The 27126-nt window shown below is 42.8% G+C and overlaps 1 protein-coding gene across 1 annotated transcript in view; it reads left to right on the top strand.

Annotated features, from left to right (window-relative positions):
- The window catches only part of FGF9 (fibroblast growth factor 9), a 30170-nt gene extending 3269 nt beyond the window's left edge, over positions 1 to 26901 (top strand). The window contains exons 2-3 of the mRNA XM_027587980.1: positions 6416 to 6519; positions 26101 to 26901. Coding sequence (XP_027443781.1) covers positions 6416 to 6519; positions 26101 to 26346 — 350 coding nt within the window. The 3' untranslated portion in view covers positions 26347 to 26901. The remainder of the gene's footprint in view (positions 1 to 6415; positions 6520 to 26100) is intronic.
- Positions 26902 to 27126: the final 225 nt, after the last annotated feature.

Below are 27126 nucleotides of genomic sequence, written 5' to 3'. Positions count from 1 at the left end.
TGGTGGGGGGGACAAAGGGCCGCGGAGGCGGGTGGAGGGGGCGGTGAGCTATTGTTAACGGTGTTCCGGGAGCAGGGCTCGCGGCTCGCGGGCCTGCGTCTCAGCCCCCAGGCTTGGGCCCCGGCCTCTGGGCGGGGGGTGGGTGGGGGAGCGCGGCGGGGTACACGGCTGCAAGGCCGGGGCAGCTTCATTGTGTACATTAGCCGAGCCCTGCCTTTGAGAGAGCACCTCGGAACCCCGGCGCAGCCCGACTGGGCCCCGGCGTGGAGAGATTATGGGATGTTCCAGCTGGGGTTCCTCCACGTCCCCACCCCCCCATGAGATTCTTCTTCTTTTTTTTAAACGCAGTCACCTTTAGGGTAGGACGTTTGCTAAATGCAGTCGAGTTATTAGAAATCCAGTAAGTGCCACAGGGGAGAGTGAGGATTCAGGGGTGGAATTGTGGGGACCACGAGGGCGGAGAGAGCCCGAGAGGCGAGTTCTGGGGTCAGCGGACAAGGACTGCTGGCACAGCAGCTGAACAGAGATCATAAAACAAAAACTAGACGTCGTCACCCTCTCCCCCACCCCCAATCCTGGAGGTTGGAGAAAGGTGTCGCCAAGGAAGTGACATCTCTAGTCTTTCGACTCACTAGGCACTGTTGGCTGGGTCGGTAGGGGCAGTGCGGGTGGGAGGGGACTAGAGCCCTGGCCAGGGTTGGGGGGGGGAGGGTCGCCGAGCAGGCGAGCTCAGGGGTCGGCCGGGAGCTGGCTGCGGGGAAGGGCGCGCCTGGCGCTCCGCTGTACCACTCACCCTCTTTCGGATGGAGCTGAGTGGGTGGCTGTGCGCAGTGGGGGTGGGGAAGGAGGGTGAGGCAGGAGGGTTATTTAAGTCTTTCATCCGGTTGCAGAGAGAAGCGGCCCCCGGGGTGACAGCAGTGCCGCGGTCTCCCGCTGCTACCGCTGCGGCAGGTCCCAATATTAGCAACCTTTGCAGCGAGGTGCGAGTGCCGGGAGCCTCCTACCCTTGCTTTCCCAGCCCCGCCCGGAAGGAGGGCTGGGCTCGTGGGCGCTAGGACCCGGCCGGCAGTGAGAGGGGAGGGCCGCGGAGCTAGCGGGCTCCGGCAGGGGGCCGGGGGGCTGCGGCAGCTCGCCACACCTGGCGCTCCAGCTAGCTCCCCGCAGCCTCTCCTTCTGCCCTCCTCCCTCCCTCATCTGCAGCCTCCCTCTCCTCATCCCTACTCCCTTCAGGGGATTTTGTCTCACCCAGTTTCTCTTCTGATTCTCTAGAAAAGAGTAGCTGCAGTGGGGGTAGCTTTACACCTTGATTAAAATAGAAGGTGCATTTCTACGTGCAATGAACCGGCAGAAGGAAACGTGCTGGAAAGATGATTTTTGCCACCCCCATGCAGCCGCCGGTGACTGCAGCTGCTGGCAAGCTTGGCGGTGACACAGCAGCGGCAGTGCAGGGGACGTGGGGGCGGGGCAGGAGCTGCGGCAGTGACAACTTAGGTGGGACCTTGAGAGAGCCCTTTGTTTTTTCCTTTGGGGGTGGTGGTGTGGAGATAAGGTTGAGCATGGAGAAAAGGAAGGAGGAATTGTATTTCTGGGTAGTAGGCTGGGGGAGCGAGAGGTTTCATTTCATACATACACACATATATATATGTTTTTCTTTTTAAAGTACTTGCTAGACAGAAAAAAGTGAGCAGAAAATCAACTGAGGAAATGGTAATGCAGAATAATAAAAGAGTGAGCGTTGGTCCTGATCTGCTATTTAACTTGGCACAAGGAAGCCTGAGTGGATTGACCGCCTGACTTTGTGGGACGATGGCATGCTCTCTGCAGTCTGCCCTTTGGCCTGGAGTGGTGGCTCTAAAAGGCCGGACTTCATCAGGACCCCAGACAAGCATGACCTGGGGCTTCCTGTTCAATATCTCACTAAGGGAAAGACTTCCTATTTAAGGTGTTATTTTCTGGATTGGTTCAGATTTTTGAAAAATTGGAGTTGTAAACTCCCCTTTAGTCAGTCATTTCCTAAGGAAACTCTGAGATTTCCTCAAGTTGCTACAGACTCGGACTTACTCTGTCCCAGGCTTTGAGATGATTGATTTGGCAGCCCTGGTGTGGGATTCTCTGGGTGAGCAGGGAGCTCTGTAGGGAGGGGGTTTAATCTATTTTCGAAAGCTTCATGTCATGCCTCTCTCCACAGTCTGCATACATTCTTGTCCTCTAAAGAATGCAGCTCTGTTAAGTGTTGGGGGCTTTTAGGCTAGAGGGTTGTTTAGCATGGGCCAGAGTGGAGCCGCTTCTGCCTGTCCTCCCATTTGCCATGGCTAGTCTTATTATGGCCTTGGAAGGTGAGGCTCAGTGCCGAGGGGCTCTTGGGAGCTGGGCCAGCTTTGGGTTAATGGTCCATTTGAACAGAGCTCTGGGCTGACCAGTAATACCTAGCAAGTCTGGAGCAAGGATTGAGTCTGGTGTGGTCATTTTCCGAAAGTAGTCCCAGGAACTGTTGTGGCCTCTTGTGGACCAGAGATGATGTCAGACCCCATCAGACCCCCTTGGGCCCAGCGAGCACATCCTCAAAGGAACTGTTGGCTGCTGTGAAAGAGAAGAGCCAAATGCCACTAGCCACTGACCCTGTGCTTCCCCTGTCACTCCATCACTACCCATGACGGTGGCCCTTCTGAATTGAGGATGTCTTGGTTGTGTCTGCTGAAGAGGAGAAACAGCCCACCATGGCACACACGTGAGGGTCACAGTTTTAACATCAGGCACAAGTCCACCATTCCCTCCCTCCCTCTCTTCCAGTCTTTTTTCTTCTCTTCCTTGCCCTTCCCTTCCTCTCCTGTTGCTCATTAAACATTGAAATGTTTCTACACCAAAGACTTCTCCTAGGTTGCTATGGATGCATCAGCCCTCTGTACTGCACACTCACGCAAACAGATAACGTGGGGAGTGGGCTGTACCCGAATGAGTATGGTTGAAAGCACTTGCTTGGCTCAGGCCCAGAGAGAGGTTCGTTGACTTGGTGGAGGTTATGGAGTTTCTTGTGGACAAGATGGTACCAGGAATGTTAAGGATTCCAATCTGGGCGTTGGGGATCTTGTTGCCAGGCTGTCAGGTCTTTCTGACCTTACAACATTGGTGTTCTCTCTGTGTGTGGGGGGGAATGCTGTGACTCACACGGTCAAGTGTTCTGCTTGCCCTTGGATCACTGAGGTGACCTCATAAAAGGCTGGGCTGTTCTTTTGAGGTCCCTGTTTTTCAAGGAGCTACAGAGATCTGGACGGTGGTGTGAGATGATGAAATCTTTCCCACCTGGGGTACTACATAGGTAGTTCCGTTTCCTGGGGAGAGCCCCTCAGAAACTGGTCTCACTTTCAGGAGGCCCCCTCTGACTCCCCTTCCCAAACCTGAGTGGCCGTACCCTAAGCATCTCCTTCTCACTGCCTTCACCACATTGTTATATTTATCTATTTGTCTTTCCTTCCACTAGATGATAAGCTCTTTGAGGCTATAGGGCTTAGGCTATATTTTATTCATCTTTGTATATTTAACAAATGGCATGTTTCTTGGCTTATAATGGTCACTCAATAATAATTTGTTGATCAAATAGGTCAGTGCATATGAATTAACAGCTATCTTGTTGATGCCAGAAAAAGAAACAAGATAGGTATCTTAACACTTTCATTTCTAAAGTATATAATAATAATTTCAGTACTTAAGTCGTTTAATAGACGTTAACTCTGTGCACATAAAAAATTTGGGTAAATGTCTACATACATAGGAGATGCCCATCTTCCCAAATTTGGCATGATGAGAGAGCACAGTCCCAGGAACTTACCTGCTCTTCATTTTCTCTGCTACTTCTAGTCCTGCTCATTGGGTCTGTAGAATCTGATCTAGGTAACATCTTCTAGTCACCAGTAAGGGAATGACTATATAAAAATGGTATAGAAATCACGGACACATGAAAAAAAGGTAAAAACAGTGATAAGAGGTACATAATCAATAAGGATTTAGGCTTTGATGTCTGATTGCTTAGGGCAAGTTACTTAACATTTTTAAACCTCAATGTCCCCATTTGTGAGCTGGAGATGAACATATTGTAATGCTGAGAGTTATTCTGAGGATTGAGTGAAAGAAGGCCTCTCGTTTGGCACAGACTAAATGCTCAAGTGTTCAAGCTATTACAATTGTCATTGTTGTGGTTTACTGATAGTCTTCTTGCTGTTCTAAAGACAAGCTAGTCAGATGGTTTTGTAAGATCGCACACACCCTGTGTTTTGGGGCCTGGTGGGTGATGATGATGATGAATATTCATGATTAGTTCTGCCTCCTCACTAGGAAAAAACCAAGAGGTCATCAAAGACCCTGTTGGAAGGTACAAGTGTCTTTTAGTTTTGTGATTAAACTCTTCCCCCTTGACATAGGATATTAAAGTGGTCAGACCTCAACCGGGGCAAAATGTGTCCTGTCATTTTATAAGGACAATTGGACATCGATGAATTCCTTACACTAATTTCAGAATCACTACGACCTATATTGTGGTGTGTTTTCAGGTAGCTAACAAGAGGTTCATATGCATATGGCTCCTAATGGTAATAAAATGCCACAATGTAAGTTATTTTTTAATCATAAGAATTGAAAATAGTACAATGAAATGAAATAATTGCATCAGTAAGGGAGGGCCTCTCACACGAAATGAATCTCATGGAGGTATTTCCTTATTTATCTTCCCATTTGCTTTGTGAGGTAGGGAAGGCTCGTAATAAACTAGATGCTTTTAGACGCATCTTCTGATACAGAGTAGCAGCTTATCAGATCCCAAATGCAATTTGTAATTTCCCTTTATATTTTTTCCATACACTATTTCCCATTTTATGAAAATAGTTTTGCATATCCAGATAGATATTCTATAAAATGTAAACACAAGATATTTGTTATATTTTGTGCTTATCAAAGAATTAAGAATACCCCTTTGTAAGAAATCTCTCTTCTTTTTTTTACATTGCCTTGAAATCCTTTGCTTCCTCAGATTTATGTAGTGCATATCTTCTTTCGATTGCCACACAGTCTACTTTGTGAGAGTTGCAAAATTAATTGTTTAAAAATCCATGTAAGTGCTTTTTTATTAGTCACATGAGACTACCTATAGCATACTTTTATCCTTAGTTTTTTCCTAAACTCTTAACTATAAGTGAATTTCTCAATATTTAAAGATACTTTTAAAATAAGAACTTAGTATTTGGTAAGTGTTAACTCAAGGTCTACACAAAGTGTAGCACTTTATAACAAACTTGAGCAAATGGCTAAGCACAAGTAATACTAGCATTGTCCCAAATATACAGGTGGGTAATCATCTTAAAACAACAATATGGTTAGGGCCATAAAATTCTGGATTCATACCCAGCTTAGGTGTTATTATTCTTAGTGAGGTAAGCAAGGGGAAAGAAGGGGGGAGAAAAGAAGATCATTATGTTCGTTTGATTTTGAGATATAGTCTTCCATGCCTATTTTATTTTTATTTTTTTATTTTTTTAAAGATTTTATTTGAGAGAGAATGAGATAGAGAGAGCATATGAGAGGGGGGAGGGTCAGAGGGAGAAGCAGACTCCCTGCTGAGCAGGGAGCCCGATGTGGGACTCCATCCTGGGACTCTAGGATCATGACCTGAGTGGAAGGCAGTCACTTAACCAACTGAGCCACCCAGGTGCCCCATGCCTATTTTAAATCAAGAGGATTTTTGGTATCAGTATTCCCCCCCCACCTCCAGAATATTATGTTATCTTAATTGCTTAACTAGCTCTTTGAGGCTTAGATAAGTACAGTAAAAATCCATACTTTGTGTAAGCAGAAATATTTGGGATATATGTAGGCTATTTTAATTTTCCAGATGGAGCTCAATAAAGTTATACAATAACTTTATCTTGGTTTATTGTTCCATATAAACTAATCAGGTCTTTGGTTAGCACCTGGTACTCTTGTTTTAAGGGGCAGAAGACCATTCTCTGAATAGAATGTTTTCCAATATACGCCCATACACAAATACTTGATTTCATATTTACAAAGTGGGAGTAAGTTGTTTTTCTCTTAAATTATACTCTTGTAAGGTTGATTAGGAGATGTATTTTGGCTTATCTGTCATATCACTTCTTAGGGTATCTATAAATAGTAGCTTTTTCATTTTTAAAATGTTTTGTTCTGTGTTGTGTTGGTAAGTATTTTTGTATCATTATTATAAGATAGAGTTTAGCTGAAAAATCAGTTCTTTTGGAAGTGGTTTTAAGAGAAGAAACTTCTTTAATGAGTGTGAGATTATCCAAGTTGGGAACTGGGCTCAGTGTCCTCCTAAAAAGTCCGAGGGATGCTGAGACTTAGGAATTGCTCTGTGCTCTGACCTGTCTTTTGCCCTCTGCCATTTGTCTCATAGGCATTCTGGAATTTATCAGTATAGCAGTGGGCCTGGTCAGCATTCGAGGCGTGGACAGTGGACTCTACCTCGGGATGAATGAGAAGGGGGAGCTGTATGGATCAGTAAGTACTGGGAGAGACTTTGCCAATCCTTATGCTTCACATTTGATTTGAACTGCATTTTCTCTAGATTATAAATATCTAGAAATGAAACTGAGTCTGTTTGGAGAGAGTATAAGTTCTTGCTTTTTGAGAAAAACCATTTTGTTCTTATTTATAGATATCAGCCCTGGATCTTCACTAGACCAAAGTTTCTAAGAAAATGCTTTATTTATATGCCAAACCATTTTCATTATCAAGTAAATAAAAAATTCACAAGTGTGAAAAATCCCATATTTTGTATTGAATGGAAGTTATTTTTGAAATGAATTGAAATTATCTTCTCCTAAGCTTTGCAAAGCAGTGTAATTAAAACTAGAAATAGACAACTGTGCAGTGAGTATAAACCTCTTTCTTTGAGCTACATAAGACTTTCATTATGTAGAGAAGAGGGAGATGGAAATTATTGTCAGACATTCTTGTATGTGAATAAGAATATAAAAATATTATAATTATTTGCAAGTATTATGAGGTTTTTTTTTTTCCTGTCTCACTTCCCATCTCTACTGGGTTGTAAGCTCCTTGAAGGAGGCAGTGAAGAAGTGTTTATTATAGCCTGGCAGGTGCCAAGTGCTTTTCCGTGTGCTCGGGGACAGCAGTGAATGAGACAAAGTCCCCGCTTCTGCTTTGAGAGAAGGGGACTGACTTTACATCTTTGCTATCTCTTTACTTGTGCTAGCAGAGTTTCTAAACTACAGTGCATGCTACACCATAGGAACTTGATACATTTTTGCTAAATGTATGCGTGTGGATCATAGATTACTAGTTACTATATACTAATTTGAGTTTTCAACAAGAGGCTTATAGTGAAATCAACCTTTGGTTTTTCCTTGCCATTATTGGTGGCCAAATGAGAATTTAATTCACATTATCTACAAAGGAGAACATTGATTAGAATCTATAGCAAGTTGAAAATTAAAAGAAACTCAGAATGGGAAACTGAAATGAAGGGGATTTTCATATATAATTAGGAGAAACATTTTCTAGGTCTACGCCTTTCTTATCCACATATTAGTAAATATATATAATGTGTACACACATGCACACATGCAAGGGTTGGAATGGTATCAAATTTTTACTCAAACACTCCAGATGACAAGAAATGGCCTGTGTAATTTGAATACAGCACACACCATTTTTAATGGTGTAAGATTGGTTTTTCTGCCTTGGTAAAATTTGAATCTAGATTGGTTGATTTTGTTAGATATTTAAGTCTTGTTTAAAAAAGTGCTTCCTTGAGAGAATAGATTATTTTAAAATATGTTTTTAAGCATAGGATTGGGTTTAGCTTTTTAAACACAGTTTGTGGTTTAGATAAAGTTATTTATGGCCTAAATTATCTTTGTCAGCACTTTTAAGTGCAAAGATAGAAGGTATAAGGAAGCGTTCCATATTATTATTATTATATATTATTATTATTATAGAGGGAGAGAGGGAGAGGGAGAGATCTTAAGCAGGCTCCACACCCAGCACGGAGCCCAGCCTCACGACCCTGAGATCATGACCTGAGCCAAAATCCAGAGTCAGATGCTTAGCCGACTGAGCCACCCAGGTGCCCCAGCTTTCACAGTTTTAAAACATAAAATGATGTTCTCCTTTTGTCACCCCCTCAATTGTTTTCACTCTTAGGTATATAGAGATTTAATTTATGGATGAAATTAAGTTGGTCACAGTTGAACTTGATAAACTGCTTCTTGTGTGTAGGGCACAATCCAGCTTTTAGTGGGTGGAAGCTTCCATGGTTTATCATCATGGTTTCCAGACTTCTTTGATCACATACCACCACCAAAACAATTTTTTTTGAGTATGAATCTCAACAGTATATATTAAATTACTTAAAGATTCAATACATAAAATATAGTTCATAGAGATTATTTTATTTTATAAAACTTGTATTAAGGTAAACATTTTAAAAGTTTGTGACAAATGAGTTAACACGAATAGAGGCCATTTTTGTTCACCGTTCCATGGACCACCTTGCACACCCCTGCAGAGTACCCTCCCCCAGAGAGAGATGACCAGTCTTTCAGATGAAATCACCAGCATGACAGCCTCCCGCAGTTTCTTGGTTGACAAGGAGAGTGGTGGCCTCTATGTTTGCTGTCCAGCCAAGCCTCATCTCCCTGTCTGGACTCTTGCCGTGGCTTCTTGCTCATCTCTCCTCTCCTCTGGCTGCTCCCCTGCCTTTGTGTGCCCCCGTCTGCAGCACAGGCTGAGAACAGAGTGCAGGCTCTAGAAGATACCCTGAATGTAGACCCAATGAATATCAGTGACAGTCCTGCCTGAAATTGTGGCCAGGTGGCAGAAAGTTGGAGAACCCCATCTTGGCATGTTTTCTGGGAAGCCCGACTGCCTCGTGTAGGGCTTTTTGAGCACACAGAGTGTGGCTGGGAGGACGCCTCCCACCTCCACTGCTATGTGGCTGCAAAGCCACACAGCTTGCTGACAGCGCCGCCATGGAACCCCAGCTAGGCAAAGGGGCGAGTCTGAGAAAAGGCCTCCATTTCCTCCTGTGCTTGAAAATGCACAGTTTCTCACATAAAGAGTATCTTCAGGCTTGGAAACTGCCCGGAGGAAAGTATAATAAGGAGTGCTTTTCCAAATTGTGATTTCTTTTGTGGAAGAGTATCTCCCGCAGCTTCTCTGCATCCGGCTTCTCCCCTCTCCAGTCCATTCTCCACACTCACGGGAGAATCACCTTTCAAATCTCACATATGAGTGTCACTTCTCAGTGTGGATCCCTTCAAATCTTGCCTTTGAAGGCGAACGCCCGCGTGCTTTAGCCTAGCATTCAGGACTTTTCACCAACCACTTTGCTGCATCTGCCCGTGGTAGGGGCTCAATAAACACTTGTTGGATTGAAATGAACTAAGCATTGTTATTTATTTTGATGTTTCATGAAACACATGGGTGTGGACCTCACCGGGTCTGCTTGTGTTGTCAGGGGTACTGAGAACTCCGCTGGAAGGGAGAATCCACCTCTTCATTCCCATGCTGAGTTGGACAGTGGTATGCCATCCCTGGTGTGTCCCTCCCAAGGGGGCTGGGGCTGGGGCTGGAAAGAGGTAGTGTAGTGGCGAAAGCATGGCAAGGAGTCAGGAGACTTGTGCTCTCGTTCTGTGTCTGCCACTAGTGAGGTGCTGGGCCCTTGTTCTCCTCCTCTATGAGATGAATAGCTTGACTTTGATGTCTGGAGTGTCTTTTCCTAGTCTGGATCTCAAGAATTTATGCTTTGGATTTTTTAGGCTACTCCTGAGTCTTGTCTGCCTCATGCATGATGTTCTCTATGTACACAAAATGCTTACACATCGAGATCTTTTTGCCTCTAATGTACAGAGCTGGGAAGAAAGCTTTCTGGATAGCCAGATGGTCTTCCTTTTGGTTGTACCTAAGGCAGGAGAGGGGAATGGAGATGAGATCTGTGCTCCTCTGTGGCTAGGAATCACATTTTCCTTTGGGTTTGTGGTTATCATATCTGATGTGGCAGTGGACATGAGGAGTGACAAAAACATTACATTTTCATTGTGATGAGACTGGGAGAAGGAAAGAAAAGAAACAGGTGATAATTCTATTATTAAATACAGTTGACCCTTGATCAACATGTATTTGGACTGTGTGGGTACACTTCCAGGCAGGCGTTTTCTCTTTTCAATAAATACAGTACAATACTATAAATGTATTTTCTCTTCCTTGTGATTTTCTTAACACTGTCTTTTCTCTAGCTAACTTTATTGTTAAGGCTATAGTATGTAACCCATATAATGTACAAAATATGTGTTAATTGTTTATGTTTTTGGTAAGACTTCCAGGCAATAGTAGGCTATCAGTAGTTCAGTTTGGGGGCAGTCAAAAGTTATAAGCAGATTTTTGACTGGGCAGGAGGTGAGTGCCCCTACCCCTGTGTTGCTCAAGGGTCAATTGTACACTAAAAATTGCAGCTTAAAGAATTTTTACCTATATGAAGTTGGGTAAAGCTCAGTACACTAAAGCGGGGAAGTTTCTAAACATTGGGGAAACCTTGAGAACACTTACCTTATTATGAAAGAAGGTAAATAGGAGATCTGGGGAAATAGCAGATTTCCCCTCAAAAAGTAAAGCAAAATATAGCAAATATTAATTTAAAATGTATTTTAGGATAAATTTTCTCTTTTCATCTGTGTAATTCTTTGGTTTCCAAGTTTATGTTAGGAATGTATCTAAAAAGCCAGAGGTGAAAGGGGTCATAGTTCTTCAGAAAAATGCATGGAATTCTGGTACCCTATTAGAATGTGGCAATAGGAAAAATACGATCGCTATTGTGTATCATGATATGATTTCAGGACAACCTGAAAGATTCTGGCTCTGGGGTGGGGTTCAATTCTTGAATTCATGTGTTAATTCACCCAGGCATCAATTCCTTCGTTTGCTCCTTCATTCATAAACATTTATACCCACTATGTGCCCAGCACTGTGCTGAGTGCATTACTGTGCAACAAAGATCCCAAAATCTGGTAGTAGGCATGTATTTATAAATAATTCAGTGCAGAGTGCTGTGTGCTTGTATTAGAGAAACACACAAACATCTTGGGGGTCCAAAAGAGTGTTTAAGTAACTGCTTGAGGAAATTGGGTGGTAACATTTACACTGGATCTTGAGGGAGGAATAGGAGTCTCAGAAAAGGCAGGGCAGACAAGTTAGGGCACATGAGCTTTCAAATGTAAGATTAGAGTATCCTGCCTGAGTCAGAGAAAGGGTGTTAGATCGTGCATGTGCGGGCACACACACACACACACACACACACACACACACACACACACACACACAGAAGATTATAGTTTATTAGAGTATTAGTTTACATTTGTCACTTTTGTTTGTATCAAGGAGACTAGAAGTAAGGCTTGGATAGTTACTTTTAGAGTCTTAATCTAATTTATCTGAATGTTATCAAGATACTTTATTTTTTTAAAAAAAATTTTATTTATTTGTCGGAGAGAGAGAGCACACAAGCAGGGGGAAGGGCAGAGGGAGAAGAAGGCTCCCCACTGAGCAGGGAACCTGATGCAGGGCTCTATCCCAGGACCCTGGGATCATGGCCTAAGCTGAAGGCAGACGCTTAACCATTTGAGCCACCCAGGCGCCCCTGTTATCAAGATACTTTAAAGCATCAAGAGTAATTGACTGTAATAAATATCTCTTTTAAAAAGAATGCCATGAAAAAAATTAATCTCCTTTAAGAAGCTTGCATTTAATGAAAGATATTTCACCTTTTCATTAAAAAAGGTAGCACAATCATTAAAATTGTAATGATACAGGAAAGTAGAGCATAGAATCTGTAAAAGTGATACAAAAGGATGATGTGCAGATTTTGGGTTTGTATCCCTTTTATAGCACTTACTTTTTTCTGTCCAGAATTTTAATTCCTGTTGGTCTTTTCCACTAGATTAAATTTCTAGGAGTCAGATTCTCTGTCTTTATAATCTTTCTGTTTTTTAAAGGCCCAGCAGTACACGTTCGGTGCAGTTGGCATATGGTCAGTGTTTGCTGAACTGGCTCTTCAGCCTGTCACGACCCACATAGATGCAGAGCCTCACTGAATTTGGGCACTGTGGTTGATAGCACTACCTAGTATGTGGTTGTCCTCTTACAGGGTCCTCTTCTTCCTTATTTAAAGATCCAGACTTTGTAGATGACAGAGTGACTCATGCCTAGTTCTTGCCAGTGCAAGTTCTCAGTTCTCAGTTCACAGTTCTCAGACCAGTGCTTTGGAAGCTGACCATCAACCTGATGGAGATGCTTATAAAACATGTATTTCCTAGTAGATTTGGTTGTTATGTTTCTAGAGACACAATTGGGCCCTGGTTTATATGAATCCATGTAATAACTAGGTGTGATGGATTTTTGACTGTGTTTCCTATGCACATGAACTTAAAAAATACATTGGTCAGGGCAGTTGTCTCTACTGGGTTAGAGGTATATAAGTCAAAGAATTTCCCTTGCAAGGTGTCTCCATGGTGTGGGGTAGAGGGGGGAGAGACCCTATAGATCTACTTGTCCCAGAATGAAGGAATATATCAATCTCTCTATTTTCTTAAAAAGATTTTATTTATTTATGAGAGAGAGAGGGAGCGAGTGAGAGCACAAACAAGGGGAATGGCAGTGGGAGAGGGAGAAGCAGACTCCCCGCTGAGTAAGGAGCCCGATGTGGGGCTCGATCCCAGGACCATGAGATCACGACCTGAGCAGAAGGTAGACATTTAACCAACTGAGCCACCCAGGTGCCCCTATAAATCTCTTTAAGAGGAAAACATAAAATCTCTGAGATCCTTAGAAACACATACTGATTTAAATGATCATGACTATGTCATTTGAATATGAACCAACACAAATTTTTATTTTATTTTATTTTATTTTATTATGTTATGTTAGTCACCATACAGTACATCATTAGTTTTTGATGTAGTGCTCCATGATTCATTCCAACATGAACTTCTTATACTTCTTTAGCAACTCCAATTCGAAACATATTAATGTTAAAATTTGCACTAACCTCTAAGACCAATAAAATCCAGATTGGCGTGATTGAGTTAGTGTGATGGAAGAGGGTATATGACTGAGGCTAAGATGCTGCTTCACTGTCCGTGTGGCCCTAAAGCTTTTTTTGAGCTGAGCACACCTGTTCCTTTGAGCACCTGAGGAAGACAGTTGTGCCCCTAACCCTCAAGTCTTCCTATTCTAATTCCTGGGAGACCAGATGATGTGCTAGGTATGTCTTTCTCTTTTCTTATTAGCCCTGGTGGTGAAAGTAGCACTAATTAGCACTACTTAGCACAAATACGTTCTTGGGTGGCAGTATACAGTTACAAGTGGTCATCTGGGGGGGTCCAGAATAGCCTTAAAACAATCCCTTTTTCATGAAATGAAAAGACCAAGTGAAGACAAAGGACCTAATTTGGAGGGCTGCAGTGCTCTCTAAATTAGGTTCTTTGTCTTCCGGGGGTCTGCAGATGCCAGTTTTGAAAATATCCCATCACAGTAGGTGTGAAGTCCAGCAAGGAGGCTTAGTGGTATGCTGGAGAGGCAGCTTGAGCCTGGCAGTGTATCAGAGACCTTCTTGTCTCCATTGGGCATCCTGCATTGACAATTGTGAGCAACTTTTGAACGAGCAGAATAAACTAGTGTGTTTGTGGAACAGGATATCGTACCAAAGGCAAGGCACCACTAGACTTAGCAATTTGTCACTGTGGTTTGTCAGTTCAGATTACTTTGATGATAGATGTTTAGGCATGTCCTGTAGATAGTCTCCAAAGAATGTAATTCATATAAAGGAAATGAAAAGGGTCATTTGTTTAGTAATCTACTTGACAGCAGTATGCTATGGAAATAGGTGGTTTTAAACGGATGTTTTGGGAAATAGAGCATTACCTTATACTGCATATGTACGTTGCCGGTTTTCAAAGGATCGAGTAATAATTCTTTGATGATAAAGAGGGCAGCTCCTCAGAAGAGCATCTTCTATATTATTTGATTTAGTTCATACACTGTCCTTGTTTTAGAGATGGGGAGAGTGAGGGTTTAGTGGCTTAGTGGCTTACTCAGGGTCACATAGATAGTGACAAATTACGATTTGAATGTAGGTGAATGAATAAACTTTGTTCAAAACATATGCATAAGAGTTGCCATCCATTTTTGTGAATACAAAATAATTTTACCAGAATTAACCATGTATTAGAGAAGGATTTAGTATTTCCTTTATAGATATGATTTTGGAACAGTTTTTTTTTCTTTCTAGTAGCCTAGTTTTTATTTTGTGGTTTGTTTGTTTCCTTAGCATCTGTACCAATGGCCATTAATTCGTGGAAAATCATCTTTTAACAAATGTATCTATTTGTTTATTTAATTTTAGTTAAGTATATGTTGTTTAGTGGATTAGCTTTACTGATTTACTGAGACATGTTTAAAACATCCCACATTAGTAATGACCAAAGTCACAGAACACAGGTCTGGAGACAAAGGCCTTGGAAAGGACTTGGTTTTAATCATTAATAGCTCAGGAGATTGCTCTCATCTCGTCTGGAGGAGGATGGTCCTGGGTACCAGGCAACATGCTCAGCAGTGGTCTTTGTTCAGGCTCAGGAGTCTTGGAGTAGAATCTTCCTCATGACAGGTGCAGGCTTCACACAAGATCCCTTCTGTTTCCTGCCCTTGGTTTTACTCATATTCCCTGCTCCACACTGCTGTGTTTGCGGAAGCTCTGTGGCCTCAGTGTCTGCCCAAGAAGTCTGATGAGGAAGGCTTGAGCGTGTGGCCGTTTCTTGGGGCAGAGTCTCCACTGGCACCTAGTTCTTCTGTGTCCCTACTAGAATTCCATTTCATAAAGAGTAGCTCCATGGAGGCAGGGACTTGCTTACTTTTGTTTCCTATGGAACTGCCAGTACTTAAAACAGTGTCTTGCATGCAGTTGGCACTTATTACATGTTGCAAGTATGAATATATTGTCAGTGGGATCCCAAATCACTTGTTTGTTTGTTTGTTTCTTTCTAAGAAGACCTTGTGGATCCTGGCTCCTAAACACCTAATTTATGAAGATTAGAAGGGTTGATGTGCAGACCAGAGTGGTTCCTGACCATTTTGTGTATAAGGCTCTCTTTTTGATAAAAAATGTTAGGGAGATCCACAGGATAGTAATTGTGCTTCTGCCTTTTTTTTAAAAAACTTTATTTATTTGTCAGAGAAAGAGAGAGCACAAGCAGGGGGAGCGGCACGCAGAAGGAGAGGGAGAAGCAGGCTCCCCACTGAGCTGGGAGCCCGATGCGGGGCTCGATCCCAGGACCCTGTGATCATGACCTGAGCCGAAGGCAGACACTTAGCCGACTGAGCCACCCAGACATCCCCCCACTTTTTAAAAAGATTTATTTATTTGGGGGGCACGTGAGGTGGTGGGTGGTAGGGGCAGAGGGAGAGGGAGAGAGAGAATCTCAAGCAGACCCCACTGAGCACGGAGCCTGAGGAAGGGCTCGATCTCACAATGCTGAGATCAAGACCTGAGCTGAAATCAGGAGTCAGAGGGCTTCACCAACTGGGCCACCCAGGGGCCTCTGTGCTTGTGTCTTTTGATTGAAAAAAAAAATACATTGCGACAAAACCTACTGTGAATTCATTAACATTGTAAAATGAATGTGTTACAGAACAGTTCATATATACATTTGAAAAGAGCAGCATATCTGTGCAATGGATATTTCACTTACATAGTTGACTGGCAATGCTGACTAATGGCTTTCTTGTCCTGAGCCTCCCTGCACGCATGAAATCTGGTTAATGTGTAAATTGGGGAGCATGAGGACCACCAAGAGAAAACAACACTGGGGGCTACAGAGGCACAAGCTGACTGCCTCCAAGCACTCCCTGCTTCTTCTACTCCTCACTTACTTGCTACTTGCCCTCACCCCATCCTCCATCTTACCTCCCCAGCATCACCTCTCGGTTCAGAATGGATTGTTGGTCACACACAACCTGAACTCCTCCTCACCAGAGCCTGTTTCACAGACTGGTTCTGAATTGCAGAGCCTTCTGCTTCTCTTACTAAATTTGCTTGTGATCCCGAAGTCATTACTGGTGGCACTTCCATATCATCTGCAGACATCCAAGGAGAAGCAGAAGGGAATGGCCTGATGGGCACATTTCCAGCAGAGGTCCTGCCAGGCGATGCTCTGCCTTCTTGCTTCAGCTCACACTATAAAAAAGTGTCCTTTTGGGGATCTATTTAGTGCCACATTTTTCCTTTTTTGTGCTTTTTGTTGGTGATTTCAGTGTTTAGAATGCCCCCAAAGCATAGTACTGAAGTGCTGTCTGGTGTTTCTAAATGCGAGATGGCTGTGATGTGTCTTACCGAGCACACCAGCTAAGTAAGAGAGACTTGGGTGAGTGTGTGCCACAGTGCTGTTGCTGCTGTGTTGTTGGTGAGTTTGTTGTTAAAGAATCTACAACATTAACTTAAATAGAAACCCACAAAAAACAAGGTTATGTATTGATTGACCAAAGTGTTATGACTGACTTGCGTGGCACCTAATGCCATGTTTCTCTTGGGAACAGCGGGTCAGTATTCATGACTTCAGTGCTCACAGAGGCTTTAGAGAACAGAACTACCGTGGATAATGAGATCAACTGAACACACAAATGCAAATGGTACTTCCTCTTCTGGGTGAGCTTAGAACTGGTCCAAGAACTTGCAACTTTGTGGGGGGTGGCAGATACACAAACCAAGAATTATAATTTGGTATGATACTTGTTATGATAGCATTATGTACAAAAAGGGCTCGGAGAACTTAGAGAGCTTAATTCCAGGGTGGGAGAGAACTTCAGGATTGTTCCCAGAGGAGACGGAGAAAAATAGGCGGGTGTCCTGAGGAGAGGAAGGCTTGTGAGAAGGCGGATTTGCCACTGGGCTCAGAAACATGGTGGTTGTGCTTGCACCCTAATTCTGTTATCTTTACTTCCACCCGCCCCCTCCCCCCACGCCGGGCCATGTCCTGTCTCCGCTTCTATTTCTCCCAGCTGCTGCTGGAGCCTCCACTGCTGACATCCAGAGCCTCTTTCCTGTCACTATTATCAGCCATGGTGTGGGAGGTGCCCTGGAACCCCACAAAGAAAGCTGCCCCCCACCCCCTGGAGCCGGGGGTGGGGCGCTACGCTGAGGGCAGCTACAGTGGTGGCAGGGCCACCTCATCCCTCCTGCCTCCCCCTTGCCAGGGACTGACTTGTGCTCATGCACAGACATCGTTTCTCAGTATGTGGACCTGGTAGACCTTAGCGGCATCCTCACAGGGGGCTGAGGAAATCGTCTGCATTCCTGACACCCCTGCTGCCAAGGGCTCCCCCTCAGGATTAAAAAGATATGGTGTTACGTGGGAGAGACATATACAGAGCTGTCTTCCTTTGTCCTCTTTATAAATCCTTAAAATCCTGACATAAGTCGATCCCTTCTTTTCTTATTCTTTTTGTCGCGTGTATTGTAATTCACTGAAATCTCCGTCATGATTTGCTTTTCCTTTGTAATGAAGTGCTCAAAGCTCAATGCGGTATTCCAGAACAGACTTGCCAAGGTCACACCAAAGACATCCCTTTCCCTGTGGTGCGCGATGTGATTGCTTTGCATGGAATGATTTTTGCCCATTTAGCTGCCATGTTGCTTTGTATGTTCTCACGTAATTGCTGTCCACCCTCTGCTCCAGATTTCATCCCTCCATCCATTTTCCACATGAATTGCTGTGTTTCAGATAGTTTTCTCTTGGCTGTGTTGACTTGGCCTGTATTCTTTTTCTTTCTCCATCTTTCAAGTTCATTTTCAGTTTGCAGTGTTTTGATGGAATATCGAAGCCTGTTTACTTGCATTTGGAACGGTTTGAAGCTGGAGGTAAAGCAGGGAGTAGTGGAAACACAAAGCTTAGCATCCCAGCTCTATTGCTCACTTGCTGTGCGACCTTGGGCAGTCTGCTCAAACTTGCTGAGCTATAACTGTGAGACAGGGCTAATGACAGCCGCATCACAGCATTGCCGTGAGGATTAGAGAAGACGAAGCCCATAAAACAGCCAGCACACTGCTTGGCTCGCAGTGGCTCGTTAGTGCAGGCTTGTTCCCTTAGCATTCTTCATGGATGAGTGTGGCCGTGGTGGAACGCTGCCCTGGTACAGCCTCTCATACTCCTTACTGGACACGAGATGCACAGAAAGTGTGTTTCTCGCAAGTTTGAATTCTGGAATGAAGATGTATGACGCAGTCTATGAAAATAAATATAAATTTCCTTCGTTCCTGCATCCCTTGAATCATACTTTAAAATGTTAACCATAAAGCCTTGCTTATCAAGGTTAATTTTAGATACTTTATTTTTATATGTAGCTCGTTATTATTTTATCCACATAGTTAAAGAAGTTTCTTTGGGATTTAATTTACTTCAGTACTATTGTAATTCTTTTTTTTTCTAACGTTCACACATTAGTGGATTCACCAGGCTGTCACAGCACCTGAAATGTCTACCATCAGAATTGGTTTTTCAGGATTAAAGCACTGTTTTATAAAAAAGGATCTATGTCAGCATATGAATTTGGTTTTGGAGCGATGGAATTATTAGTTGATGGTATTAGCCCTGATTACTGTTGGAAGTGGGTTGTTCCACTCTAGCAGAGAGAGGGGCCCTGAGAGACTTAGACACAGCCACCTTCATGTTACAAAGGGGAAGGGACAGCCACACCGGTCACTTTCTAAGAGAGCAGGGCCATTTATATATATACAAGTTCAGGGGTGGGAGGAGAAGTTTGGTTCCAGAGAAATCTGGGCTGGCATGAGTACAGCGGGAGCTAGGAGCTGGGGACCCAGGAAGTAGAGGGGATGCCAGAGACAGGCTTTATCTGCTTTGCGATTTTATGTAGGGTTTCTCTGTGGGTGTTGGGGGTGGGGATGGGGGTGTAGGGGCCCATGAGCATTGGCTGGGGGTATTTGAGAAGTTCAAGAGTTCTGGTATTATTTATCTTTGATGTTGCATTTTGTCTGCCTTATGCCCACATCCAGCTTTCCCGTTCGGTTTTAGTGCTCTACGACATTGCTGACTTTTTATTTTCTTGCAAGACTTGTTTTTTCTCCCAAGTAAGTTCTCTGAGGGAGAGCTTATGATGTAGGGTTTGTGGGTCCGGCATGTTTCTGGTGGCCAACATGGTGAAGAGGATGGTGGTGGGCCCTAAAGTGCAAGGACGTAGTGGTCAAGACACCTTCCAGGACGGGATCATCCTGATGGTCTCCCAGGGAGAAGAAAGGAGGGGCTCCTTGTGCCAAAGTGATGTCTTCTTCCTTATCCTCCTTTCTTCCTCGAAACAGCAACCTCATTCCCGTGGCTGCTTCTGGAAGCATTAATTCAGTCTGCATTTCTGATCAGCTGCCCCCACCCTCTCTGCAGTGGGCAATTGATGCAGCACATTTTATTTGGTTTCTTTCCTTATTTTCCTCCACTGCAGTTTCTTTTTCCATTTCCTGTTCAGTGTGTCCTTCCAGAGTTTTTGTGGATAGCTCTGCTTTCTCCATTTTGATGTTCCAAGACTGAATCCCTAGAATCTTAGACCCAAAGAGACCTTAGAAATGTCTTAGTCCAGTTCCCTCATTTTACAGATAAGGAAATTGAGGCCCAGGATTATTAATCAACCCGCCCACTGCTCCCAGACTCGTGTGTGTGTGTGTGTGTGTGTGTGTAAGTTTGGCATTCCTTTATGTAAGGAAATTCCATGAATCTTTTAGTTCTTCAAAAATAGTCTTTGGGCTTCCACTGTCATTGTATTGGTTCATTTTTCGGTTTCTCTTAATTTTATTTCTACAAACCAAGTTCTTAATTTAACCCGGTTTGTCTATCATAGAAAACCTTTGGCACATTTTTCTTTTCCGATTCCACTCCCTACGGTATATTTAATGGTTATTATGGAAACAAAGTAGTTGGACTCAATTGTCTTTGTCTTTTTGGATCCCGTATTTCCTTAATTTCCCCTCCTCCTCTCAGCGGGATGGGTTTCCGCCATGGTGTGTCAGTCAGATTCTTCCAAGGTGTTCCCTCTGCTCTGGGCTCTTCCCTCTTGCGCTATGCACTGTGAGGTTTCTTCAGCGTTTGCAGGTCTTTGATATGTATTTTCAGTGGTCGCTGGATGACTGGCTACTCTTGCCAGATCATCATCTAGGGTAAGAAATGTTACATGTGATTTCTTTTTACTCTGGTGTTCTAAGATCCTAAAAGAAGTTTCATGATTTTTTCCTGTAAGGTTCTCAGTGGAAGCATTAAACGTGCATTGTCTGCATACGGGCACAAGCAACAATATTTCTTAAAGTGAACACTGGACTTCTCAAATTTGAATCCTCGTGTACCTGGAGCAAGGTTTTCTTTCCCCTGTGGGACTACGTCTCTGGAAATGGAGTCCAAGTTGACGAGCTATTAAGATTTGCTAAACAAGTATCCGTGTCTATAGTGGCTTCTAAGGAAGGCCCCTGAATTGTCTAGCCTGTCTGGGGCAGGTTCTGTCCTTGGCGGCATTGTTGGTGCCACAAGGCTGGTGAGCACACAGCCTAGAAAGGGTCCGTGTGCGCCTGGATTCAGACTGGGCCTGGCCTTTGAATCCGCAAATACCCAAGTAAGCTGCTCCTGGAGAAAGGGTGGTTTGTGTTTGTTTTGTTTAGTGTTTGGAGGGGGAGGAGTGGAGAGAATGTCGGAATTCTTAATTTTCTCTATACTTTGATGAGACCAAATGAAAAACTGCCTGCCTCCTTGCTTCATTTTGTTTACATTGACCAGACACAACTGATCCAATTGTTCCCACAATTCTGAGATCATGGAAAGAAAGCAGGCCCCTCTGGAACAGTGGGGATTTGAAAGACGGGGCTTACGGGGAGCCATATCAAGGTGCCGGGGGGTTGGCTCTGAATTGGAGTCTAATAAAGTAAGAAATAGTGCCCTCTTGCCTATTCTCCTCTGTGTTTGTTGCTTTCTGTCCATTTGGGGACTTCTCCCAGGAGAGAAGAGTTAAAAGACCTGGCTTCTTATTAATGGTCCTTTAGTCATTATATTTAATCACCCCGATCCTTGCAACAACTCCCATTAAGACTTTACTGCTAGATTATTAATGAGGAAGAGTACATCTGTACGAGTAATTGTGGTTGAGGGAGGTTTAAATACCACGACTGTAATAAACGGGAGATATGAGAATGAGTGATTGCATCAAATCATTAACTTACAAAATGTTTGGGAACTCTACTATGGAGTTAGTTTCTGTGTAGTCACTGACCTTGGATTTACGGGTTGGACTGGTTTGTGCAACTAGTTTAAGTGACCCACTGAGTTGAATAAATGCAACCATTTTGTATAGTGTGGTTAAAGCTACACCATATATATTTATAAACATATTTATAAATGTATTTATATATACAAAGGAATATGGAAATCATGTTTTAAAATGGCAGCACGCCATAAGCCTATATGTTTTCCATGAGAACTGTTGAGCCTCAAATTTTGAAAATTCTGATTTCAGTTTTTAAGTGGGTATAGATATGAATTGGGCATAGTAATGCCCATGTGGATTACACATTTTCCAATTGTCTAATATTTTAAGTGGTGTCTATATGAGTTTATGTCTTATAACATTCCTAAGCATTCCCTAGGGTGTGCTGTAATTTTCACATTATTATCTCATTCTTTGGTTTTAATAGGATTCGTAAAAGTTTTGAAGTTTTAATTTCAGTTTTTCCCACTGCTTAGAATTTGATGATATAAAATGAAAAGAGGTTTCCATAGTTGCTAACATTCACCAGATTTTGTTCCAAAGCATGGACTTTAGTAGACTTTTGAATTAAATCCACATTCTCCACCCAAGCCTAGTGATATAATCCAACAGTTCAAAGATAGGTATGCCATAAACAGCTATAGTTAAATAATCTAAAGAAAAAAAAATTAAAACATGGAAATACAATAAAACAAGAATTGATCACTTTATAGTGGAATACTCTATAAACTGTCTGCATTGGAAACATGTGGTGAGTTTTAAAACATCTGAGTTCTATAATTCTAAAGTGTATAGTTGATTGGAAGGCAGAAACTTTTTTTCCTTCACTGCATATATAGAAGAATACAGGCTAATATGTTTTTGCTGTCCCAATTTGCACTCGTTTGCTTATTTTTAATTTAGAAAAATCACTGCGGGGTACAAATACGTAAGTATAGTCACCTCGACTAAGTATTTTGTCACTGAGTTCTAAAGTGTGATCATAAAGAGAGTAATTCTGTAAATCTTGCTATTTTATCTGTCTCTCCAAAGCAGAAATCACACGTTAATGTAATCCCCAATAAGAGGAAGAAATTATTTAAAAGAATATACATGGCATAAAAAAGTAACAGGGTCTTTAATTTTAATGATCGTTTTAATTTTTAAGGTATGTCAGTTTATCTGAGTGGCATTATACTAATTGTGTCATAATTACAGGAGCTGAAATGTACCAGCGCTTTTGCAATGTAATGTCTGCACGATCTCATTTAACTTGTTAACTGAAGTCAGACAACCCTTCCGCGTAGGAGGCAATTGAACTCTTAACCATCACAAAAAGTTCTGGCTATAGATGATGCTGTTTTAAATGGGATAATTCACTTTATTTTCTGGGTTGCCTAAAAAGTTCTATTATGTGTATATAAAAAATGCTGTAATAGCCTGCCAGGGGAAATAGAGCAGTGAAAAGGCTAGTTCAGTTTCTTAGCTTATAACTTTTTTAAAAAAAGGTTTTTTTGTTTGTTTGTTTGGTAGACTAAAAAAACCCCTCAAAACATATATAATGAGAATCTTTTCATAAATACTGAAAACAAATGTGTTCCCTGGCTAGATTGTGATGTCCCTACCACTGTAGACTTTTGCTCATAATCTCTACGCGTTCCTCCTGCAAAGCGAATAGTGTTTTCTAAAAATTACATTTTGTTAAGGTAAAGAGGGAAGGAAGCACATAGGAGTCTTAAGAGTAACAGTTGCTTCGTGTAATTCCTGAGCATGGTGTGCGAGCCCTAGCCTTTCGCCTGTGCAGCCCTCTCTAGTGCCTGGCCCTTTGGAAACAGCACCAGAAGCCTCCCTGGAGGAGGAGGTCTGGAGGAATCACAGTGTTCAGTGAAAAGCCAAAAAAACCCAGAAGGGACTGGTCTCCGGAGTGCGGCGCCTCCAGTAGGGCTCCTGGAAACTTCTTGCTCTAGTGGCTTCATTCCCATAATAACGAGATCCTGTGGCAGAGACCAGGGCCAAGTCATTTCACATCTGGGTCTCACTGTCCCATGTATTTAACAGGAGAAGTTGTATTAGCTGTTTTCCAAAGTTCCTCCCAGTTGTGAGAGGTTATGATGTTAACATAATGTCACCAACCACCATTGTTTATGGAGGGCTTCCTCTGTGCCAGGCATGTTCTTTGCGTATTTGTAATGGCCCTGTCTGAAGATACTAACCTGCTTGAAAGCTGAAGTTACTGAGGCTTGTGGAGGTTAAGGACAGAGTCGTAAATGTCCCACAGCTAGTGAAGGGCAAAGCTGGGATGTGCATGGGCCTTTGACGCCACAGTTGGGCTCTTCACCAGCATGCAAAAACTACCTGTCTTCTGCTGAGGTGATGCTGTCTGTGTTTCTAATCCAACAAAGGCCATTGTACGAGAGGTCCGGTAGCTCTGTAAAGCAAGCAGGACTAGTACATCACTCATGGTTCCAAAAGAAGAAAGAAGTGTTCTATTTTTTAAGTAAAATGTCTGTCAGGTGATATGATTTCCTGCTGAGAAAAAGCAAGCTTAAAATGAATTAGTTTTTCATGTTTTTTGAGGAACTAAAGGTTCAGCATACAGTTCCATACGCTGGTCCATTTTATTAGGTAAGAAGAAAAAAACAAAAACAATTTGTTTAGAAAATTTACTTAATCACAGCAAACCCAAACCAGGCATTTTTAGCCAGGAATAATCTTGTCTGTGAGGAGAATATTTATTATACAGATGGAAGTAAAGACTAAAATTGCTGGTAATGTCTTTAACACACTATTTTTATTTTGTCAGTCTTAATAGAGATGAAAGAGAAATCACATGCAGCCTCATCCTCCAGTGCAGGGGAGGGCAGGGGTTGTGTTTTCTCAGAAGAATGCACTTCTAGGTTTCCATGTGGAGTGAGGTGAAGGGCTGCCTCTCCGATGCTCACCCCCTCCTCCTGAGGGCGGAGCTCCTCCTGGAACCCCAGTGGAGTAATCCCTCCGAGGGGGGAGCCGTGGAGGACTTCTCACTCCCCGCAATTCATTTTGTCCCTATGAACCCAGCATCAGCCTTCCAAAGCTTTCCCGTCGTTTCTGTCCTTGACAGTCGAATCTGTCCTTGACAGACACGTTGTTTTTTCTTTTTGCTTTGCCCTGTTTGATTTAAGAAGAACTTGTCCAGTGAGATAATATTGTGTCAGAAGCCCTTTCGGGGCTTGGAAGAGCACCCATCAGGAGGTGCGGGCAGGCCCTGTGTGCTTTGGAGTGGGTGTTAAGCCTCCGGTTCGTAAAAGAAATAGGGGAGCCGGCCTCACATTGGACTGTTGATTTTGTCAAATTCTCTCCCTTTCTCCCTTTGCTCTCCTGACTTACTCCAGTGCAAGGACGTGATGGATCCTGCCTGGCTACTCTCTATGAACTCAGTGTGCTAAATTGTGTCTCAGGTGTGTGCATGTAAAGAGGGCGCCTGGGGGGGCTCAGTCGGTTAAGCGTCTGCCGACCCTGGGTTTGAGCCCTGTGTCAGGCTTCCTGCACCGCGGGGAGCCTGCTTCTCCCTCTCCCTCTCCCTCTGCTGCTCCCCCTTATTGTGCTCTTGTTCTTGCTCTCTCTCTTAAATAAATAAAATCTTAAACAAAAAAAAAAGGACATCTGTATTTTGGTGATGTCTAGTTTGTTGTCCTCTGGGTCTGAATGTCAGAAGTGGAAGAAAGTCAAATGCCCTACCTTCTGCTGTTTTAAGTGTGTGCATGGACATGTGTTTTTTTTTGGTTTGTTTTCTTATTTATGTAAGTTGCCAGATGAGCAAGAGCAAGGGGAATATTTTTAAAGGTCATTTTGTGTTCATGTTTTAAAAGTACCGTCGAGGAAGCTATTGATTTGAGAAGTTGTGGCCTAGTGGTGAGAAGAGCAAAGAGGCTACTAGTCCCATTGCCTTGTTTCTCCAGGGGACAGCTTTTGTGGCTTGGGTGTGCTCTTGGTTCTGGGATGTGAGGCGTATGTTGTTTCTGGTCATGACTTCTGTCCAGGAGACACATGGCTGCAGGAACCCTGGGGCATGCGGTTAAATGGGACCTAGAGTTTCATAAAGCTCAGGTGGAGGGAGAGGTGCAATACATTTTTAAGTAGGAGCGCTACAACAATTGTTTTTACTTCTTTGTCTTCAGGAAGACTCAGTCACACAGAAAGCATTCTATCTTGAAATGTGGACCATGGATTAACTGCATCAGAATTCCCCCAAAGGCCTGTTAAAAATGCGTATTTCCAGACTTTCTGGATCAGAATTTTAAAGGGTTGGAAATTGCAAATTTGCAACTATCCTACTTCAGAGGGCAGAAGGTATCTGACCACAGTGCTGGTGTTGAGAATGTTGGTCTATATTGCAAGTACTTTATAAAGCATATATTAAAGATGAGGCAGTTATCTGAACTTTTCCCTTCAGCGAAGGCTCTACCTCGCAGGATGGTCACTGTCCTAATTGCTGCAGTAAAAATGGGAACAACTCATAGCATTGGTCGTCCTTTGTCTGTCGGGCTTGTTCAAATAATGGACATACGAAAAAAATCTAGAAAACGTTTGCAATCTTTTGAACTTCAGTCGGTATGGAAAACAATTAGAATGTAGTTAAATTTATACAGTCAGGCACTTTTTGCAAAATACGTCACAATGGTTAACATGGGTTAAAATCAGTATTTTCTCACCAGAGTTATATTGTGTCGCGATTGGATATTGCTTTAAAAACAGAAAGTAGCTATTTTGGAAAATGCTGATTTGTTTGTTTGTTTGTTTTAACAGGAGAAACTAACCCAAGAGTGTGTATTCAGAGAACAGTTTGAAGAAAACTGGTATAACACGTACTCTTCGAATCTGTATAAACACGTGGACACTGGAAGGCGATACTATGTTGCATTAAATAAAGACGGGACCCCAAGAGAAGGAACGAGGACTAAACGGCACCAGAAATTCACACATTTTTTACCTAGACCAGTGGACCCCGACAAAGTACCTGAACTATATAAGGATATTCTAAGCCAAAGTTGACAAAGACAATTTCTTCACTTGAGCCCTTAAAAAAGTAACCACTATAAAGGTTTCACGCAGTGGGTTCTTATTGATTAGCTGTGTCATCACACCAGCTCCACAGTTGCCAAACTTTGCCGCATGCATAATGTACGATGGAGGCTTGGATGGGAACATGCTGATTTTGTTCTGCACTTAAACAGGCTTGTCCTCCTGGAGGACCGCCGCTGCCCACTTGCTTGATTTATTGTGAGAGGAGGAGAGGGAGACTGAGCGGGGGTGTGAGTGTGTGCGTGGATGAGGAGCAGGGGAGATGGAAGAGAGAAGCAGAAGCAGAGAGGACCGCGGCCTGATGCATGCTGGGATTTAGACGCGCTTTTACATTTTTGATCAGTTGTACTTCATCTTGTATCAGCACAGCTGCCATACTTCGACTCATCAGGATTTTGGCTGGTGGCCTGCGCAAGGGTACGCTGCATTTTCAAAGGCATGGAGGGTGCAGTCTTACTTAAGAGACTTTTTCAGTTAATGCTCACTGGTTCCATCCCGGTGAATTTAAAGCAAAGACCTCTTAGTAAAAATTAAAAAAAAAATAAATAAATAAAAATAAAAAAAAAGTTAAATTTATTTATAGAAATTCCAAAGGCAACATTTTATTTATTTTATATATTTATTTATTATATAGAGTTTATTTTTAATGAAATATGTACAGGCCAGATAGGCATTTTGGAAGCTTTAGGCTCTGTAAGCATTAAATGGCAAAGTCCGCTACGAACCTGTGGTAAATTCATGCAAGTAAAT

The sequence above is a fragment of the Zalophus californianus genome, chromosome 3, assembly GCF_009762305.2.
Source record: "Zalophus californianus isolate mZalCal1 chromosome 3, mZalCal1.pri.v2, whole genome shotgun sequence".
In the NCBI taxonomy this organism is placed as follows: Eukaryota; Metazoa; Chordata; class Mammalia; order Carnivora; family Otariidae; genus Zalophus; species Zalophus californianus.
Note: the sequence above shows the minus strand (reverse complement) of the source record. Positions and strands in the feature narration are given on the sequence as shown.